Source organism: Notothenia coriiceps, unplaced genomic scaffold (genome assembly GCF_000735185.1).
Source record: "Notothenia coriiceps isolate Sejong01 unplaced genomic scaffold, NC01 NC01_scaffold00028133, whole genome shotgun sequence".
Classification (NCBI taxonomy): Eukaryota; Metazoa; Chordata; class Actinopteri; order Perciformes; family Nototheniidae; genus Notothenia; species Notothenia coriiceps.
Genome location: NW_011360834.1, coordinates 230,793 through 252,877, shown reverse-complemented (window position 1 = coordinate 252,877; position 22,085 = coordinate 230,793). Strand labels below are relative to the sequence as shown.

Genomic DNA, 22,085 nt, shown 5'->3' with positions numbered 1-22,085 from the left:
TGTTGATGCACCCTCTATTCAAAAAAGAGAAGGGAGCGAACAACGAATAATAGAATACAATCCAAAATAGAAATTGTGTCGGAAGGGTGCGGCGTGACCTGCTCCGCTGCGCCTGGGGGCATCATGCCAAGATGAGTGCTTCCACAGCGAGTGGACACACATCTATGATAAATCCGATATATTGAAATGGTTACAAAACAACCATCACTATAACGCCAGGCACCACGCATACTGCAGGACATAGCAACAGGTCAGACTGGTGGATTACATTCACCCTCCGTCTGGACAGCTCGCTTACTCCCGGCCCGACTCGCTGCCCTCGCCCCCGGGCAGCAGTCTTCGTCGCCAGAAACAACGCCACTGATGGCCAGGGGGACCTCGGCAAAACAGAGCACTGCCCAGGTATATCCTAACAAAGGTACACAATTCGCCATATACGTGGAGGGTAAGGCGGTCATTGGCAGCTCGTGGTATATAAAGTAGACAATGGCTAGAATATTCATGTAAAAAATAGTGCCCATATTCTGCCAATGCCGATGTATAAATGTTGGGTCAAAATAATGCATACAATAGCACAAGATGCCTTCACCCACGAATGGCTACAAAAGATCTCATATCCCAAGCTTATTCAACGAGCTAAATGTTGCAAGTCCCGAAAGTAATTCCTCCATGGCACAAAGTCACCTCACATGATGATGTAGATACCAGTTTTCAAAGCACCATTAAATGTCTCCTTCCAAGAGTATTATATGGGCACAAAGGCTGATGATGTACATGGCTTTTAATAATACTTTTGCCTTTCAAATGTTTGCCGTTTCAAACCATGAGCTGGTTCAAATAATATTTGCCTTGATGTACAATATGTTCTCATTTGTTTTATCAGTACAGTTTTGAAGCTTGGGTGCTTCTTTTATTAAAGGTCCATCTTATCTTATCTTTTATTTGCCATAGTCCACTTTGGACTGGATGAAGGATTGCACTTTTAACACACTTGAAATGTTCTCACTTGCTTGGTTTCAAAACATAACAAATGCTACAATCTGTTCATTGGGGACCATCAATGCTATTTTTCATTGCTGCACAAAAATGAAAATATGAAACCTGAAAATTAGCATTATGTACTCTTTATGCTTCAGTATTTGTTTTTCAGCAATTGCTATGAGTTATTTATCAAGGTATGCGATACAAATTCCCACTTGTCCAGATGGATTACATTGCAGTAGAGGGCGCTAAAAGATGAGGCAATTTAAAGAGCGTGAAAACTATTTTGAAAGTCAAAAAAGATACTAATGTTTGTTTTACGTATTAAAGTGATCGGATGCAATCTTTCATTTTTTTCAATAGACGTTTACTTGAAATGCACTTTGAAGTATCTAACTTTTGCCGATACACCAACTTTTTCACCTCAGTCAAACTATACCAAACTTTTTTTTTGTTTTGTTATGCACATAAAAACAGATGGATAGAAAATGTCCAACTGTCAAACACAACATAGCCATCCACCCAATGAGTTTTCTGCCTGGCCTGCGGCCTTACTGTCATCTGAACCCGAGCCTCATTAATGTCACAACAGGTGAACCCATGAAAATGTTATACACGCTGCCAAAACTTTGATACTGTACCGTTTGCCACCATATACCTATATTACTGTGCAAACTCACAAAAGGTGTTACAAGAATACAAGACACAGATGAAATTCAGAATATTTGATAAACAAACGCAGGTCTATTGGATGGAAACTATGGGGGTGAATCAACAGAGGGCTATCTACATAGGGCTCTTGAGGACAATGCAATTCGGTCTGAGAGAAAAAAAGCTGAAAGGGGGATGAAGGTTCAGCCAACAGAGAAACCTTTTATATTCGGGTATTTGTAACCCCCCTAGGACGGCTACATGGTTTGAAATGACATGTCTCTGCTTTCATCAATGATGCAAGACATTTTTTTCAACCGCTAACATTTGTGTCTATGCTGCTTCATGATTTCCCCTGACTATTTCCTGGTCAGCAGGACATCTGTGTGTTTGTGCGAGTGTGTTGCTGATAAGGTTAAAAGCTGATTAATAGAACAAAATGGTTAACTGCAGCCCTACAGTAGTAAGAAATAAGATTGCAAACTGTTAGAGTATTTACTCTTACATTTACAAAATAGAAATAGAATATCTTTATGAAAATTACATATTTCTTTCACCTTCCTGCAATTTGTTACACGGCTTTATCATTTTAGGGCTTAAGAGTCATGAACAAAATACTCAGACCTTTTAATCTGGCAATAATGTCAGTCCTTTTGAAATGTCACTGTCAAGAGATCATGAGCAAAATGTAATTAGATTATCAAAAGTCTTCATAGCAGAAAAATGAATCCTGGGAGTCTGCCTCACCCGGTACTGTACACTTACCTGCACTATATATACTTTCACACATGTGTGTATTTAAACTTCTGTCCATCGTGGACACATTAATTTATATTTACGGTGTGTATCATACCACCAGCCGTTACCTCACATGTCAATATTGACATAACTTCTATGCTTCTTATCTGCATTGTATCTGTTTGTTATTTGCTCATTATTCTTTACATAACTATTGGTTTGCCCTTCTGGTTGGATGGTAAACTGATATATATTTATAAATGTAGTGGAATAAGAAGTAACATATTTCCCTGTGAGAGCAGTGTAGCAATATAAGACATAGGAAGTAGCATGAAATGGAAATATAACACTCCACCACCGGTGCCTATTACTGAGCAGAGTTAGTGAATTAAACCCTTAAATGTGTATTGTGTTACGGAATGCCATTTAACTTACTATGCCATAACTAAATATTCAAAGAGATTTTATTTCATTGCCATATTTATTTATTTCCCACGCATACAGTATTTATTTATCCGCTTAATTAATATTGACAGAATATCATTCTTTATTTTTGGACGTTATCTTTCCACTAATCAGGTTTAAGGGGACAAAACAGGCCAAACCCTTAAAATGGACCAATAGATGAACAAAAAAACATGTTTTTTCCTGAAGTGTCCTCCCTTAATTACACATCATTGAAATTGCCTTTGCTGCTGTAACACTACAAATATAAAGTATTATCTAATCGTGACACAATGACTGAGGCAATAGTTTGACATATTTTTGAAGCTTTCAGACAGAAAGTAATTTCTTTTAACTATTCCTCTACGATCACCATTATTTCAGTTTCAAAATCAAAGTGATATTGATATATGTTTATTAATGCCTGCATCTATTTAATTAATATTTCATGAACTAAGTTTCTCTTCCTATTAATTAGAAAATAGATGTTATGACTGCCTGTAGTAGTCTCATTTCACACCATGTATACTTAATTGTTTGACAGTGTTTGGGGGGGGGGCATTGCATAATTGTTTTAACACCCCCCCCACCCCAACAGCCCACACGAACAGCCCACACGTGCTGCGTGCTCGCCCCCCCGTCCCGTCCGCTACGCCATTGGTCTGGGATGATGTCATCCACAGCAGAGACAATAGAGCTCCCCCCCCCCATCAGTGTCTCCTCACACGCGCACCGCAGCTCAGAGTGACACACGCTCCGACGTGACGCCAGCTGAGTGTGCCAAGCACTCCAGATGACATGAATTAATTCATGTGTCCATCTGAACTCCGGCAGAGCTGTGCACCTTCTATCCGAGCCAGCTCTTTATTTATTTTATTTTTTAAATACATGAGCAAGGCAGGGAAGGTGTCACACATCTGGAGCATCCCATCGCTGCGGCTCGTGGGCTACTCGGCCACTACAGACATGAGGATCTGTCATTCCGCTGTGCATACATGAGGAGAACACTACGGGACTGCCACGCTTGATGTAAGTGATGTTTCTGTTCAGTATCGGTACTTCTAGCAGCGGTTCGCTCCGGTCGGCCTCAGCCTGAGACCCCGTCACGCTCAACGGCTTCACACAGCACTACGTGTTGGTCAGCCTGGGCTCTCAGCACAGATAAAGCGCGTCCTCAATGTCTCCCTGTGTATGTTATTGTACTAATTCGCCACTAAAACCATGCAATGATGTATCCACCACTGCTGCAGTTTTGCTATAATAAGCGCGCATTATTCTAACTGCAGCCATGTGAAAGAGCCAAGTAAACAGCCTTGTTATAAACATGCACTTGCGAGTCCGTGAAGGTAACACGCCAGCTGCCAAAGGGCCCTGTCTCTCGCACACATCGGCTTTATTTCTCGTCATGGTAAAGGTTTAAAGAATGTGCAGCGAATATGCGATTTAAAATAAAAATATAACAGAAATTAGCCAGTGCGCCATCTAGCGACTGCATAGACAGACAGGAATTAATAGCTTTTCCATTTCTACTGGCCCGCAGAATAACAACAATGCAGTGGAAGATGGAAATATTAATACCTGGTTTATTTATGTTTGAGGTAGTGCTGATAAGAGGCAGGGCAGGAGAAATGTGCAGCCTGAGTAACAGTTAAGCTTTTAGTCTCTGTCGATATTGAAATTTTTCCAGCAGAAACAAAAGGTGGTGAAATTATAAAGATGCCTGGAGATTAAGTATCCCGCATATGAAGGCTCCATTTACATCAAACTTACAGCGTGTTAATGGTTAAAGCATACTCATTTGATTTAACAAACATGATGAGACTATGGTAACTTCATATCACACACACAGAAAATTCACTGCAGTGCATTTGCTGCAAGACCAAGCAATGTAAGGACAAATACAAATCACAATTAAACCTGCATTAAACTATATTTTAAAGGTTGTTATCCCTCTAACATGACACACCTAGTTCAGATTTAGGTTTCCAGGCCTGAATTACAGAGACTGTAGAGTTGACTCAATGCTTTCATCAATATCAAACTATGGCTGGCCATTTCCGGTAATGGTGTACGGTTTCATGGAACAATAACTACATTTACTCTGATTAAATCTCAGAGTAAACATGGAACATTATAATTTAACTGTTCATAATCACACAAAATGCAATGCTCTCATTCAAAGGGATTGCTCAGGGCAGATTAACCCTGAAAATATAACAAGATATGTACGATATTTAAAATATACAGCTAAAGATATCCCTGAATTCAAGAGAAGTCAAGATCTAACACAGTGCCAATGATTTTACAGAAATTAGTTTGAGTGAATCAGCTTTATTGAAGAGACTCAAGGTCCATTTTAAATGATGGCATTTTGTCTTAATAAGTGAATACAAAAGTCAGGATCAAATCTCATTGGAACACTATTATGATGTGTTTCACCTTTAAATATGGCTTATCAATGTGGCTTGTAAGGAATTTTCCGTCAGTCAACTAATTGTTTTAGCTTGCATATTCCACCCTTTTTGTGTAAGACTGGTGGCCTATCCTGTTCCTCTGTCTTTTAAACTTATAGTCTTTGGTGACTTTGACTAAGAATGAGCAGATAGACAGTTCTGTGGCGCTTAGTGGCTGAAATTAAAATGTTCCCTCAAGCATTTAATTATAGATTCACTCCAACCATTAATTATGACAACAGCATTACGCGCCCCCTCTTCTAAATGCTGATGCTGCAGGCCGGCTCTGAAAGCCTCGGGATGTCCTGCTTTGTTGTTTTCATGCATGCTTCCTAGGAAGTTTTCTTTAAAGGATATGAAGATAGTATATTCCAGAGGGGGAATGGAAACACATTGTTTTTTTACCACACTGTTTTTTCCTGTTCAAGTTAAGCAACCTTGTGTCGCAAAAATAATTTCTGGGGCTATTTTTCTGAGATGAAAGGCCTGCAGGGGAAAATATATTTTGAGGACTAGCTGGAAAGACAAGTTCCTGGTTTCCTACAAAGCAGCAACTCCTTCCCTGGTTCAGATCAAAATACACTCTGATACAAACATTGATCAAATACTGCCACAGAGCACACAGTGTGTAATATTAGAGCACGTTTGTTCAGTTGTTGTCGACACCAATTAATCAGAATGTGTTTTTCCTGACTGTCTGTCTTTTTTAATGCTGTTTGCAAGTTACAGCTTGTCAGAAAATGACAGTTTGGGAGGACATTTGGTGGACAGAAATGCCTTGCCACAAGCTTCATAAAAACATTTTTGGTGGGATTTACAATGTCTGCTGATTACATAGCCATCAATAACCATGACAGCGTGCTCTTTTAAGGAGATCATTCTTCAAAGATTTAAAATATATTCAAAGCCTATTACTGTTCTCTGTATCTGTGTGTGACAGCGAGCTCAATCCCAACCAACCACAGAACCTTTCTCCGAGCTGCTTCTGACACTTTCTATTCTTAGTATTCTATTTCAGGATTTAGTCCTTTTTCTTTGGATTCAATTGAACAGAGGTCTTATTCTTTCGCATTACAATGTGCCATAACATTGTGCTGGCATTGGGCTTTTTTTTTTACTTTCATCATCTTTTTAAATCATTGTGCTGTTAGAGGTTAGCACTGGTTTGCTGTTTGATTAAAATATTAGATTTTTCAATCTCTAAATTTGGGGCACATCCAGGAAATCTGGGCCACCCTGAGAAGATATGGCCCCGCAGCCAAAGTGCAACTGATCCCATTTTATGTAGGCTTATACAAATTAACAATTGCCTGACTCTAGATGTGGGTGGATGGTGATGTATGTCCTAAAAGTCAGGTGTTAAATCAGTTTGACTGAATCGTGGAGGGAAAGAAGAGATAGCTCAATGTTCCCTATCACGCTGCCATCTGATTGGCCGGTTTGTGCATTTGCTTCTTTCACTTTCTGTCTGCTGACTGTGGAGATTATGTGATGTAATTATTTTTGACTTCCCCTCAGTAGCCTGTAGTGGTGTGAGCTCTGATGACACAGTGAAACAAATCAGATAACGCTGAAAAAACAAATTCACCAATGTGCAGTTTAGCAGTACAGATGTACCAATCGTAAAATAGGATCCAATGGCAATGGGAGAAAAGACCAGCGTTCTAAATACGAAACAAAGCAACATTAAAGAAGGCTAACTCAACACAAGCCTTATTCTGGTGTGTCATTATTGTACCATTATCATGACAAAACACTCTTATGTGCGCATCTGAGTCAATAGCAGGTCATCTGAGTCAAAAGCAGGTCATCACATGAGCAGGAAATCAAGAGGCAACTAATTTCCCTTTGTCCCCAGTACATCATCCATCATTAGTGTATGACTTCCGCCTGATACAGTCATGCTGACCACATTTTGTGTTGCATACATAGACGGTATATAGGTGGACATAGTCACTGTGGTGCCTCTCATTTGTTTGTTGACCATGGTTTTAAAGCCTCAAAATTGGCATTTTGGCCATCGTCATCGAAAACACAAAGAACACTACGATAAAGTCTTGTCAATCACAAGGTAGCCAAGCCCTAGAGCACACACTGCTTTTTCTATCTTCTATTTCACTCTAAATTAGACCATAGTTCACACAAAGAACATCATGCTGTATTGAAGAGGACTTTAAACTAGCAATTGGAGATCATAAACTCATTAGGAGACTGTTTACTTAGGTACTAAATCAAGTGAAAAGTAAGGTCATTTTTTCATCGACTTCCGCACAATTTTAAATATATTTGCTACAAGTGGTGTCCCTCCATGCTGGATTTTGGACAGAATAGTTGGCTTTACTTTTCAGAACCTGAGGTTGCTGCTTGGTTAAAACTTAGATTTAACCTTATGTCCCACTCCACTTGATTGGTTACATTTACAAACACTTCCCTTAGTTTGTATACGCGACACCATCATCAAATTATTTCCAATCCGTTTAAGACATTTCTTAAGAAATTAGATTCAGATCTTAACAGTTTTGGAGTACTATTCTGTCAGAAACAAAAAAATGAATGGCTCGAGTAATGGCTCGAGTTTAAGAAATTTGGCGAGGAATATCTCATTTAAATGTGATTTTTCAATCGGTTTTGCAGGTAGCCATCTCTAAAGGATGCTTTAGTTTAGTAGATACTATTATTCATATAATATTTGTGATGGGCAGGAGGAACTCTCTGCCGGCGTCACCTATCTACAACGCATTCTGCTGTAGTACAAATGACCATTTCCACCCCGTCTGGTGTTACAAGGGAGATTCTACATGCTGCTGGGACACCAGTGTCAGGTCACACTGCAATGGTGTACAGAGTATTTGTATTCCTTAGAAGTAGACTTGTGAATTTGCTAGTAATTTGAACACTACCTACAAAGCTTTTGTGGTCAGACAAATGGATTTTCAGTGTTAGGCAATACATCAGAGTCGCTTGTCGGATGTCTGGCTTTATTCCAAATCATGCCCGATTGTTTAAATCCTGATTAGCTTCATCGTGTTCTGCTTCTCTGCAGATCCGAGAATAAGCCTGTTATTTGATATCTGTGCAGACAAAGAAAATTATTCCATATGATAAATGGGACCGCCATTTTCTTTTAGCTAGTTTACTCCATAACATGTACAATCATATGTCATCTTTGGCTTTATGTCAGAGCATTACATCTGCGAGTCTAATGGTGCACACTCCTGAAGAGTACGAAAACTACCATCATATGAAAACAAAGGGACAGCTTGCATTTATTTTCCCCTTAAGATCCTCATCAATCAAATGGTCAGGTTAAATGATTGAGTAGAAAGTCGAATCATCACAGCTCACACAGGTTATTCTGAGTCAGCAGGGCAAAACAGCTAACCTGGCAAAGTAAAACTAATTGATCAGCCTACCAGCACCTCTCTTATATCATCCAAATAATGACAAACAAGAAATTGTGCTTTAAATCATGTTTTTCTGTTTTATTCTTCAGTGCCTGTTTCATTCCTATGGGTTAGCTGTGAGTCCGCAACTCATGTCAAATTTCTGACAGCAGAAAATCCATCAACGTACTTATTTCTACACCCCCACGGCGGTCCTGTCTGCAGGAACCTGTTCATTGATTTTCAGTCAGACCAGCTGCTGCATGTGGATGTGTAGTTTCATGATCTGTGGCACCAACTGTTTGAACCTCAATGCTGTTAGGAACATCCTGGTGCCTTTCTCTGGCTGTCCATCTGTCAGCTGGTTATGCGTGTGGACCGATACTGTATATAAAGAGAGAAGTGAAGCGCCTCCCTGTCATTTTGCGGCAAACACAAGAAAATGTGGAGATGTAAAAAAATTGCTTGCTCATCAGCCTCTGGTAACATACAACTGATGACGAATTTTCCTGCCATCCACTATCTCAAGACGCCTTGTTACTGTGGCGGAAAAATAATCATGCAGCAGAAGAAGAGATAGTCTAAACCAAAGCATATTTGCGAGGCAGTAATTGAGTTGCACCTCCTCACATCATTTCTTTTTTTTTGTAACTCTGGTGCGGTCCGCTCTGCAGCAGCGTGGGTGTTTGGCTGTCAGGTGGCGTTGTGATGAAGGAGCTGCATAAAGCCGGGGCGGGGAGAGGGAACAGGAAGACCTCCATCGATCTTGCACAGCCAGACAACCATCTGTTCCCAGAAAAAACATCAGCCTCTTCAACAGCTTGTCCCCAAACCGTCTCTGCAGCTGGAGACACGCGGAGCGCTATGAATTTACACTGTACCTGATGAGTTAGTCATAAGTCATGCACTGTCCTGTATGCCAGGCCCTTACATGTGAACATCAGCAGAATGAAATTATTTTTTATTGTCCTTGTCAAGTAAAATGACTTCCAGCCTGATTGGATTTTGTTTTATGATATATTTCACAGTTCAGAGAGTTATCTTGGTGCAGCTTTGGCTCAGGTGTTTTTGAAAGAGTTAAATCAGATGGAAAAACATTAGCATGTGCTCATTTCTCCTCTCTGCCTGCGTCTGTTAATCTGTTATATTTTATTCTGCTGGTGGGGTAGCAGTGCGCGAGGGAAGGCGTCATGGTCTCCCCAGTAGGCTCGTGCCACTCTCGCTAACAGAATCTGAGTTATCTTCTTTTTAAAAGATATTTCTTTTCATCCTTGCGGGTTTGCGTTCATACTTTCATGTGCTGAATTCTGAAGCAGCTAAAGCTCATCATACCTTTTGCTTTAATATTAATAGACACCTAATCATGCGCATACTTTTGCAGTCCTTGATCCATCCTGCCACTCATCCTAATATAAGTGGCTAACGCTAAACTTCCATACCCTGAGTGGGTGTTATGCCTCAGTTTCTCTGAAATGAGATCATAACTTATTCACACTTTACTGTAAACATCTGAAGTCATATATTTGCCTGGTAGATCTATTATGCAATCCCATATACTGAGTTGTCTGATGTATAATACTGCTGCAGTCATGGTACGCAGCTGTGATTCTACGAAGCCATGACACATCCATTTTGCCGATCGAACTGACCAGAGTTTGTTTTCTCTGCGGTGAAGGATGCTGCTGCCTCAGAGCTAGGATCTGGTCATTTGAGCTATTAACAAGGGGGCAATAATGAAAAATGAAACACTTTGTAGTGTTTGGCAATAACAACAAAGCAGATTGAGGCAGCTCACTTTGGAAAGACAATCACAACAAACACGCAGGACAGCACAGCGTGTGCTTCCTGGCAGAGCAGGTAGCTTAGAGCCTTTTATCAGATTCTATTAAACCAACCAACTGGAGGGATTTCACATGAATACAGTTAATTAAACACCAATTTAATTAACCTCCTACTCAACAGTGCTCACACCATTTTGCAGTTATATTCTCTCAGGTGATTCCTGTTTGCAGCAGTCTGCCAACAAGACATGATATTCAAAATCTCAACAGTATTTGCCTGACCTTAAATAAAACGTAGTCCTGCAAACAACAGACCAACTGTAAACCTGTAGAAGAAGTGCTCAACTAAGTTACTTATAAAGGGAACACCACCTAAATGGAATCTTCCAGTATGTGATTTCCATAGCAGAGGAAAGTTTAATCAATATCTGTGAACATGAGCTATCTCTCTCAAAGCTGGAAACAAGACAAGTAAGTCTCAAACGTGTGATGTCATCAAGTATAAGGTCTAGAGCTGCTCCATTGACAATCAATGGAGACTGATTTGTTTGGATCCCCCTAATGCTTTACTCATTGTTTAATACCCAAATGAGCTTTTTGCTTTGACGTGTTCTCAGTAAAACTGAGAAATTGACGTTTCTACTCAGATAATTCCCCTGGCTGCTCATCTGTAACATATTTTACAGTTCATTGTCTATGAAGAAGACCTAACCTTTTATATATCAAAACAACTCTAACACCTTTAAGATTTTGTATTTGGGTGAGAGTTTTTTGAGATGACTAATATTTGAGGACCGTCTTAAACCAGAGGAATAACATGTATTTTGAAAATGGGCATCGTTTAAAAATACATCAATGAAAAACTCCTGTATTCCCAATTCTACTTTCACAATTACAACTGAAATGATACAAGTTCCCCCAACCAGGCACTACATATTATTTATGTATCATAAATTATATTTTCTGATGTCCTAAACTAATTAATTATTCTGCCTGTAAAAGCATACTACAATAACAGAGTAAAAAGTACGGATGCAGTCCTAGCAAAAAAACATTAGAAGAAATGTCAAAACAAAAGGATTTCTCAGATTAAGATAATCATTGTAATGCTTGTATTTGTTGTCCTCATTTAAACATGTTGCACTGACTGTATGCTGCCAACATAGAAAAGTGTACCGTCGCCATAGCTCATCAGATGGTGTAATGCTTTCAGCCTTGTCTTAAACTTATGAGTTATTATGTCAACATGTGGCAGTGAAAATTCAAAAAGGCTCCTCTCTTGTTATTGTGTTTCCCCTCTCTCTGTGTGGCCTTTACTGTCTGCTGAAGCTGTGAGTGAGTGAGTGAAAAGGCCACTAGCCAGCCTGCAGTTTACAGTGTGTGAGAGAAAAGTGATCAGAGTGATAGTGACTTCCACCATGATAAAACTGGGTCAATGTAACCCCCACCCCCTCCACCACAGGCAAAGCTGAAAAAGATGAGGATACCATCACCATACTCTGTGCGAGGATGTAAGCACGGGGACACTGGAGTGTGGTTCTCCATGGGTTGGTATCTGTGTGTTGTGCTGGGACTGAAGGCATCCCCAGATTATTTTGACATGTACCGTCACCCCCTGTAGTCAATGGTGTACAGTGTCACGTTATAATCTGTCCCCCTTTATTTCCTCTCTACCCACTTTGTATCTGTCAGCCAGTGTCGTCCTCAGTATCTGTTCCTCCCAGTCTTCAAGTCCCTGGGAGATTCTCAATAAATATGACTAGATGGGTTCTCTAAACATTTAAAATTCACCCTGTTTAAACAGCTATAAGTGAAGTTTAATGCAATTACAAGTTTGTTTGTTTGTTTGGTGGCAAAATCCAAACAATGTTATGTGATATTTTGTAGATTGTAACTTTATTTAAATCACAACATAAACTACTTTTTTTACTTATACTCATGGTATCTTGCCAAATGTAATGTGTTTGATTTATATCAGAAACGTCCATCTCCATCCAATGTAATGGAGCTGGAGACAATGGACTATTTGATGTCAACTGTTCACATCAACAAAAGCATGACATTACTGTTTCTCAACAGGGATTAGCATGCTAACATCCTGCCATTCCATTTGTATAGCCACCCTGCAGCCATAGCAGTAGGTCGGCAAAAACTAAATTAAAGCACTTCATCAACCAAACGACTGTTCGGTGCACTGAACATCTCAGATTGATTGTTTTTAGCAGTGTGTGAACCAGGAGGAGGATTTTTTGCATTAACGATAAAAAATGTTCCTCTTAACTTTTGAGAGCAGCTTTATAATGAATGTACCGAATTAATCAAAAAAAATGTAAAGTTTAAAGTCTTAGTAGTTACCTGTTATTAAAGACATTAATCATAAAGGCAATTAAATTATAAAAATAATTGTATTACAAAGTGCATATTTATTCATTCAGTTAATCTCTTTTTGCTGTGTCATGGTGAGAAAGCTTTCTCTCTAGCTGAGTTATATTATTGTGTGTGTTGGGATCTTCTGTTTATACCAGGGCCTGGACAAAAATGCTCATTTCTAATTGGCCCAAAGGATTTGGTTATTTTAGTTTTTTCCAGAGGCAGGATAAACAGATGGCTGGGAGCAGCAAGCATTTGAGTTCTCCTGCATTAAACAGTCTTCACTGTGAAGAATCCCACTGAGCCAAAAGCTACTTTAGAGAGGCAGTGAGTTATTTTTAAGTGCAAATGCAGCAATGTAAGACACTGTCCATTTTAAGGGCTTAACTGTATCACAGTAACATTTTAATATACAGGCTTGTTGTTTTTAAAACATCAAGATCAGCAAACATGCACTGTTCAATTCATGTTGTAAAGTATATTAACCTTCTTTTCCCAACAGCCATGACTTAACTTACTATCTTATGTGCATTTTTAAGAAAGGCAACTCAGCGATGAAGGTTGTTGCAGCTCATTTGCAGCTTTCGTGGCAGAGCTTTTAAAAGCGGCAGTGCCATCAGGATTAGCTGGGATTATGTGCTGCTAACAGCAAACAGGTACACACTCTTGCACCTAGTAATGATATTACTGGGAAACTGTTGAAGTTTGACAGTCAGAGTCCTACAAATAAAGTTGAGCATTAAAGCCGGGTAAAGGGCCCTGGTATAAGCAGTTTACAGATTTTGATGTGCATGTTGAAATGGATTGGCAAACGTAATGATTTACAGTGTTATCCATTAAAATCAGACATGCACCTCAGTGGGTTTTCTCTTTATATAAATTCTCCTTTCATTTGCGGTAAATGTGAGAGTAAATAATATTGAAATGCAATATTGTTGCCGTCGGTGGTATTTGTTGTGTTTAGTTGTTTTTTGTTATGTGTTTTGCAAAAGACATCCAAGATATGAGGACATTTTGCAAAACACAAAAAAATGTCTTGTTGTGGATTTGGGGTTTTACTTTATATTTCACAAATAATTCACTTGTATTCCATTACACAAAAGTGTGATGTACTATGTTAATACAAAGCACAACTATACTCCAAATTATGCACTCTATTATATTAATATTGAATAGCTGGATGTTTGTTCATTGTTCAGTTTTATCTAAACTGATGGAATGTAAAGTGTACCACATTTCCAGTGTGTATATTATATAAATTGTTGTGAATTACAATTGTTTCCTAATTTTTCTCTTTCTGTTTCTCTCTCCGTCTTCATTGGACAGCTTTGCATAAACCCAGATGCCTCCCCTTCCTCTTGATGAGCGCATAGTGGTCATCCAGCGCCCCAAAAACCTAACCCTTTGTGAGGCTTCCCCACAAACCAACCCGCAGCACTCATCTCAAATATCAGCTTCCTCCAATGGACACGCTCCTCATCTCCACCCTTCGCATTCCCATTTCTATCCACCAGCCTGCAAATCTCTGACTCGGGAATGCAAGCGCAGATCCGCTCGTGTGCCCAAATTCAAGATCGATCAACCGGTCGTCCCAGCAGATGTCAGCCACATCCCTAGTCACTGCCATAGCAATGGGACAGTAACTCTCGGCCCACGACTGCCCTCCCACACACATACTATTGATATCAGGGTGACAGTGGACAAAGGAGGACAGGGAGGAGGAAACAGCAACTCTTTAGAGCGCAGCGGAGGTGCAAAGGGGAGCAGAGGAAAATGTGCCTCGTCACCGATAGATCAAGGACAATGTGAGAGAAGAACTGGAACAGCAGGGAGGCCAGGTGGTGCCGAACACAAGTCACAGCAAAGTCGCCACAGTCAGCTGTCAACTTCCCCTGGAGGCATCCTACAATTCGTCCCAGCTCAGGCGCAGCAGCGAAGGTTCAGGAGTGAGAAGGAGAACACGAGCTTCCCTAACAGAGACCAGGAGTTTCCCTCTCTAGGTCACAAGAAGAGTTCCAAACTGGGAACTGTCCATCAAAGCCACAGTCTGCCCTACCACCAAAACTCGGTCCCTGTGCCCCATGCTGCCATACTAAACTCCAACTACCCGTCACCCCCTCCCTCCCAACCCACCCATGCCCCAGTCTCCTTTCAGCAAGTCAGCCAGCCGCACCCTTCTCGCACCAAGGACCTCCGCTCTCACCTTCTTCATGGTCTACCCCTCTCCCCCTGCACCTCCAACGCCGGAGGCTTCCCCAGCCCTGACCATACCTGCACAATCGACTGCACCCGCCCATTCAGTTGTGGCTGCTGGAGGTTGGTAAAATGCAGAGGTTGTAAGGGACACACTGCAAGCTGCCAACGAGGGGGAGGAAGCACGTCCACCTCGTTCTCCTGTGTTCATAATGCTGGAGCAGTGAAGAGAGGAAGCAAAGAAATGGGCCTGAGAAATCTGGGGGGGTGTCTCTCCACCACCTCCACCTCCAACACCTCCTCTTCTAACAGCACTGTGTCCGACTGCCGGACAAGCCTGTTCAAACCTCTCCGCTGTGCCTCCTGCTCTGGAGAGGGCGGAAACTTCGAGAGTCCTGCTATCCTTCGCAAAAAACTGGTAGGGGGATGTCTGCCCTGTACCCCTCTGTCCTCTTCGGCCCCTCTCCGGGCGATACAGAGCTGCGTCACAGGCTGCAACCCCAAAGCCTCTCAGACAGGCAGCTCCACCTGCAGCTACTGCAGCAGCGACCCCATAGTGGTGACGTTTAACCCTCGCAGAGGCAAACCCCCGGGGAGAGCAGCTCATCCGGCAGGTGCGTTCCAAGCCGATGACGACGACTACAGCGTGCGTACTATCTGGCCTGAAGAACTGGCCAAGAAGATGACCCATTCTAAGGCCCAGAAGAATCACTGTGCCGGGATGGGAGCAGAACTCGGGAAGACCTGCGCAATCCAGGCCCAGGACGGTAGCAACGGAAAAGGCCTCGCCATCCTGGACTGTCAAAACCTCCAGGAATACGCGCATTCTCATCTTACAGACCGCGCTGGCCGACGACGTCTTCAGCAGGGGAAAATGGCTGCTTTAGATTTTATGGGCCGCAGGTCAGGACCTAGTTATGACGAAGGCCGGAACTCGCTTAAGAGGCTCCTGAATAAAGCTGAAGATGTAGAAGCTGAGCAAGACGGAGATGCAGCATATCGACGTTCCCCCTCTCCACGCTCCGCCTCACCGCCGTCACCAGTGTCCTTTTCGCCCCCTCCGTCCGCCCCTAGCACACTCATCAAACCGAGGCCCTGGCAGAGAGACAGGGATGGAGGACATTCGCTGCCCACGGCTCACTCGCTTCACCTGGCCCTCAACTCTCTGAACAGAGAGCAGGACGAGGAGAACAACAGAAGTAAGAATATCTCAAGCTTCAAGTGCAAGTGGTACAAATTCATAATTGCTATTAAGCAACTCAATCACTGACATAAAGTTGGTTCATGTTGACTGTTATTTAGCAGTTACCCCCCATTTATGCTGAATATGTCAATCAAAAAATCCCTGTTAATTAGCTTTTTAAGTAAGATAAGTGCTTGGCTTTGCTTGGAATATGCTGTCATCATTCCGATCCTGTTCCCTCAGCGTGTTAAATATATTGCAGTTCTTTCTGCTGTTGCATCCATATTTGGTAACATCCAGCATCTTTGAAGTTATTTAATTTAAGTCAAAACAAGGGAACAAGTGATAATGGCCAGACCTCTTAAAAAACAAACAAATACTGCTTGTTAGCGATCAGACGAATATGACACACCTTTCAATTATTGAGTTGGTAACTTTGAGTGTTATTTGTTCGTTTCTCGCCGTATTATTCTTGTCATGACTTGTCTTGGCAGACCACGTTACAAAACCTTTTTCTCTGTCTCTTCTTCCTTCAGTGCACCTTTCTCTACCGCTCTCGTCTTCCTTGCCTGCCTCTCTGTCCGAAGAGACCGCGATGAGTCCCGATGCGGAGAATGCGGTGATCAGTCCCATCTTACCCTTCCTGTTTCTGGGGAACGAGAGAGACGCCCAGGACCTGGACCTGCTGCTGCGCCTCAACATCGGCTACGTGGTCAACGTGACCACACACCTGCCGCTCTACCACGTCAAGTCTGGACTGCGCTACAAGAGGCTGCCTGCCACCGATAACAGCAAGCAAAACCTTCGACAATACTTTGAGGAGGTTTTCGAATTCATTGGTGAGTCCCACGTCCAATTGCATTTGTCTTGTCTTTGAGTCTTTTTCAGTGACAATTTCAAAAAGGAAAAATAATCTAAATTCAATGTGATTATCTTTTCATATCCACAGTTGATATCCTCTCACACTGCGTTAGTAGAGACTCGTCTTCAGACAAGTTACATTGACTGGCAGAACTTTTGTTTAGTGTTATAAAAGAATTGTGGTTAATAACATAAAATGGTGAGATTCTACATCAGAAGGAAATGTTCAGCTTGCATTAGCTGTAACTTTCTACAGCAATTATTTGCTGCTAAAGAAACCCAGTTATTAACAGTGCATATAAACAGAATATAAATAAAGCAATCCTTTGGCAAAATGCTACATCACCATTTTGTGATGGATGGTGACTTATCAGACTTTTATTTAAATAAAAATCAACTAGATTTTAGTAGTCAGGGATGTTTTAAATATAGAAACCTGCATGGTAACATACTAAATGTTGGTGATTAACTGGCTTAATTACATGTTTTAGAATATATTTCTTATAGGCTTTTTTATCTGTAAGTTGTAGGTTTTAATGAGTAATGATACCTTTTACATTCCCATGCTCAGTGTTAAGCCGTTTTTTTTTCATTGAGCTAATCGCTCTTGTCGTCTCATCCGCAGAGGAGGCATATCAGAGTGGACAGGGAGTGTTGGTCCACTGCCAGGCAGGCGTGTCCCGTTCTGCAACCATCGCCATCGCTTACCTTATGAAGCACACCCTCATGACAATGACAGATGCCTACAAGTACGTGCGGAGCCGTCGTCCCGTGGTGTCCCCGAATCTCAACTTCATGGGCCAGCTTTTGGAGTTTGAGAGGGACCTCAACTCCGGGGTGACTCCTCGCATCCTGATGCCTAAACTTAGCGGCGTGGAGACTCAGGTGTGAGGCAGGTCAGGAGCGTGTTCGGTACCTTCAGGTAAAGAAGACATTAAAATGGAATGGATGAGCATCAAAAGAAAAAGAGCAGCACATTGTAGAAGAGAGACATGCTGAGAAATATTACAATTGGGAAATGGTGGCAATTTGTGCACTTTTAATACTGTGATACAAAAGACTGGATGCGACATGTACGTGTTAATTCTTAGACATGATCATCATCCAGCACGATGTTTATAAGATGACGTGCCAATATTTTGTATAGACCTGACATCAGATATCTCACTTCTTTTTTTCTTCACCTCCTTTTTGTTCCCATTGTTTACATTCACAACCACACACAGAAATGCAATTATTTTGTTGCCATTAATCTCAAATGCATGCAAAGCAGGTACGCAAACAAGACCATACTTCATGAACATCACCACTCTGATGTTCCCACCACATGTAGCCAAACACAGGTCATAACAATGCACTTTACCTTTGATGCGTTTGTTTCTTTTTGAACTACTGAAATGTCACAAATGTTTGGTTCATATAATTGTGTTTTTTTATATTTGGAAACTGTGCAATAGAGCGGCATGGACCGAGCAGAAACAAGTTTAGCATTAACCTAGGCAACTTGTAGCAAAATGGATAAAAAGCAAAGGGAAATGTGTAAATGTATTCCAGTGAAGTGGCCTGTTTGTTAGCAAAGAAAAAGGACTGCAAGATTTAAATGATGCTGTGCACTCACAGGGTCAGAGTGCTGATAAAACACAGTGCTAATATTTGATTGAATACAGGTTATTACACAAAAATACGCTGATCATAAATACATTTACTGCAAAAGCTGAAACCCCAATGCAACAGTACTTCCAGAGGTTTCTGTATGCAGTATTTTTGAACGGAGGTGTGGATTGGTTCCTTTTGTCCAGCTGTAGTGATCTGATTTAAAATAACAGACCTTGTCCAACTGTGAAGTATTTATTTTGAGTTTAATTCATTCAAGAATTGCAATATTTTATTTATTATATAACTGGCGTGAAACAGTCCTGTCATGGTGCACGGACAGATATTGCTCTTAATATACAAAGCACATGGTGTTTTAAATGGGTTGGAGTTAACAGTTAAGATGCAACATGTAACATCCTGCTTAACTTGTGTGGTCGGCAACATTTTGATTATAGTTTTGGTGAAAACTAAAAGCTTTTATTTTGAAAATTCAATTACAAGTGTTAATTTTCCTACAGTACCAGAAAAGGATTTTCAACCAAGTAATAATTTAGAAAGTGTATAGTATTAAGGCTACACCATACCCAATTCATGAACACTTGAAATGCCAAATCTACTTATTAGTGATTTAAAACCTTTGTGAAGGAGTATAATGACATCACCGTTTTTCAGAGATGGTGATGTCTGGTAGCTGATTGGTTGATGTCTGTTACTTCTTTTGTCTTACTGTCCTTACTGAAATCCTTAGCTGTTCCCCCATACGATGCATGACTTTTATTATGAAGCGTGGTTTTATTAGAGTAGGTGGACTCGCTGTGAACTGTATTATAATGGTCGAGGTCTGATTCCCATTCAATACAGATTTATTTACCTTTAGAAGTCCTGTGTATCCAGTCTGCACAGTCAATAGTGTGGTTAAAACACTGAACATAGTTGATGTGAAAGTAGTTAGAAATCTTTGGCAGATTGAGACTTTAGATGCAGGGCTGTAAAAAAGTATGATACAAACTGCAGCTTTTCCTAGCTTCCTGTTAGGAATTCTATACTATATCCATGTATTCACGCCATGTAAAGAATAAGTGAACGGTGGAGAACTGGTGTTGACTAATCTGGTAGCTAAGGATGACAATTGTTTTGCACATTTTCTAAACTGATGCCATATTAACACATTCTTCAAAGATGCTGTAAATATTTAAAGTCATTTAGGACTTAAGAATTTGAAAAAAAAAAGTTTTTTGCTAGCATCAATTGTTGTGAAAAAGAGTTCAGGTTTTGTGAGTTGTTCTTATTTTGTATTTATTTGTTTTCTCTTCAGTTAGACAGAGGAAATACATGGTTGTGCAGGATTTGTCACGGATACATTATTGATTAAATCTAACACATTCGATGAAAGAGAAAAGGTCCCACTCGTATGTTCATAAAAACCCAAACAAATATAAATCAGTATGTGTATACGTGACTAAATCTAAATGTATACACCTTTTCCAGATTTGAACAAAATGCCCTGTCCCAAGTTTCTACAGCCAAAATGCCTTCAGTTTAGCCTTGTGTGTAATCTGGTCCTGCTGTGGTGTCATTATAGATAAGACTTAGTAAAATGACCCTGAATTGTGCTTGTTGGGATTTATTTTCTGTTTAAGTGATTTTGATATAGGCCATATATTTTTCTACAATCAAAACCTCATCATGTTAGGTTAACACGTTACTGTAATTGTGCTTTTACAGTTTTTTTTTTTTTACATGAATCTTTGTTTTGTATGAAAGGCTGTTTGGACAGAATGCCATCTTCCAACTGTGCATTTGCAGTATTACAGTTTCACTGTTATCAGACCTCCGTTACCGTGGGTCAACATACCGTATTCCTGTTTTTACCTCTCGCCTTTATTTCAGCTGGAGAGACTTCAACGTTTCTTCCTCCGGTCTCTCCAGCTATAAGCTCACAGTAGGTGTGTTATTAACCTTGAAGAGGGCCTGTTGCTATTGCTCCTTGATTTTTATACAGACTTTATATGCAAAATGGCTGTCGTAGCAATTCATTCTACGCTGAATGGACTTGCTGTGCAGTCGAGTGAGTGCTGAACTCAGACGCTTGTTCTCGAGAGACACATCTAAGGAAACGTTTTCTCTTTAATTCAAATAAACTGAAAGGCCAGTCTCTCCTTGAGTGTTTGTGTGTGAAGAAAAAAAATCAGTTTGTGTTCTGCTCTCGAAAAGTTGTTAAAGTGTGTATGATAAGGTTTTGAGGACATTGTATATCCGTGCATTGCTTAATTATTCCTGTTTGTACTTTACTGCTAATTTTTAAAACATTGTGTACATTCCTGTACCAAATATTGAATTCAAGGATATTAACTCATAGGACTGACGCTGATGAGACGATTCAATTAAAAAAAAGCAGATCACCTCCTTCCTTCCTAACGGGGGTAAGAACTCTTCAGGTATGACTATCATAGTAATGCTGTGCTGTTTCACCCCCTCGCCCGGCCTTCCTCCAGAGACCCAAAAACTCCTGTTATCTATCCAACCTGTGATGCTCTTCCTTTTCATGATGGATTGTTTCTCTTAAGCAAATGTAATATTTTCATATTGTAGTAACTGGTCCTTGTATCTAGACAATGTTTTTACCTTCATGTACCGATTATACTCTTCATAATTCTTCGAGGTGCACTGTGACTAATACAATGCTGCTATATCACAAATACTTTTATTTTGTAAGTCATGTTAAGGGTGAATATCGCTCAAGGTGTTACAAAGTGGGCTCCGATACAGAGGCACCATTGCTCAAAAGTTTTCTTCCAGTTCTTTCCAGGCTTTATTATTGTGCTGCCTCGCTGCAGTGTGTTTAAATCTGTAGCTGTCCCTGAGGGTCTTCCTTTACAAGCATGATAAAAGAAAAGAGAGAGTATAATGTAGCGGTTTCAAAAAGCCTAACTCATTGCTTCCTGTCAATATAACTGTGATGTTGCTTTTTCTGCAACCATTTTGGCAGAATGTGTTGTCAAGGTATTGACCGTAATTACAGTACGAGAAAACAACCATAGGAATATTTAATTAGGCTCTGTATGTATGTATTTATTTGACACAATCTAGATTATGTCCTATGAAGAAATCAGAATTAGAACATTTAAAAGTGTTTGGGTTAAAACAGGAATCCTGCAACTGAAGCGAGATGCATTTTTGTATCACATGTTGCAATGTAAAATGTGGCGTTGTTACGTGCAGAGTTTAAACTATTTGATAGATGCCATGGAATTTGGTTCATACATTCATCCACCAGAGAATATTTAAATGAATGTAATTCCCCTACTTCTTCTTCATCTAGTGCAATCTGCAAGTCAAAAATGGTTTATGATTCAATACCTGCTAATGCCGTTCAAATAAGCCTTGTGTTTAGTGCTAATTTGCTAATATTAGCATACTGTTGCTAAATTAGGATGTTAAATAAATATAC

General features: G+C 40.5%; 1 protein-coding gene across 1 annotated transcript; it reads left to right on the top strand.

Moving 5' to 3' along the window:
* Positions 1-3,789: 3,789 nt before the first annotated feature.
* On the top strand, positions 3,790-18,559 carry LOC104958000 (uncharacterized). Its single transcript, XM_010785695.1, has 4 exons — positions 3,790-3,843; positions 14,128-16,193; positions 16,714-17,016; positions 17,664-18,559. Exons 2-4 carry the CDS (start codon positions 14,144-14,146, stop codon positions 17,927-17,929), a joined length of 2,619 nt encoding a protein of 872 aa, XP_010783997.1. The 5' UTR covers positions 3,790-3,843; positions 14,128-14,143; the 3' UTR covers positions 17,930-18,559.
* The last annotated feature ends 3,526 nt before the right edge of the window (positions 18,560-22,085 follow it).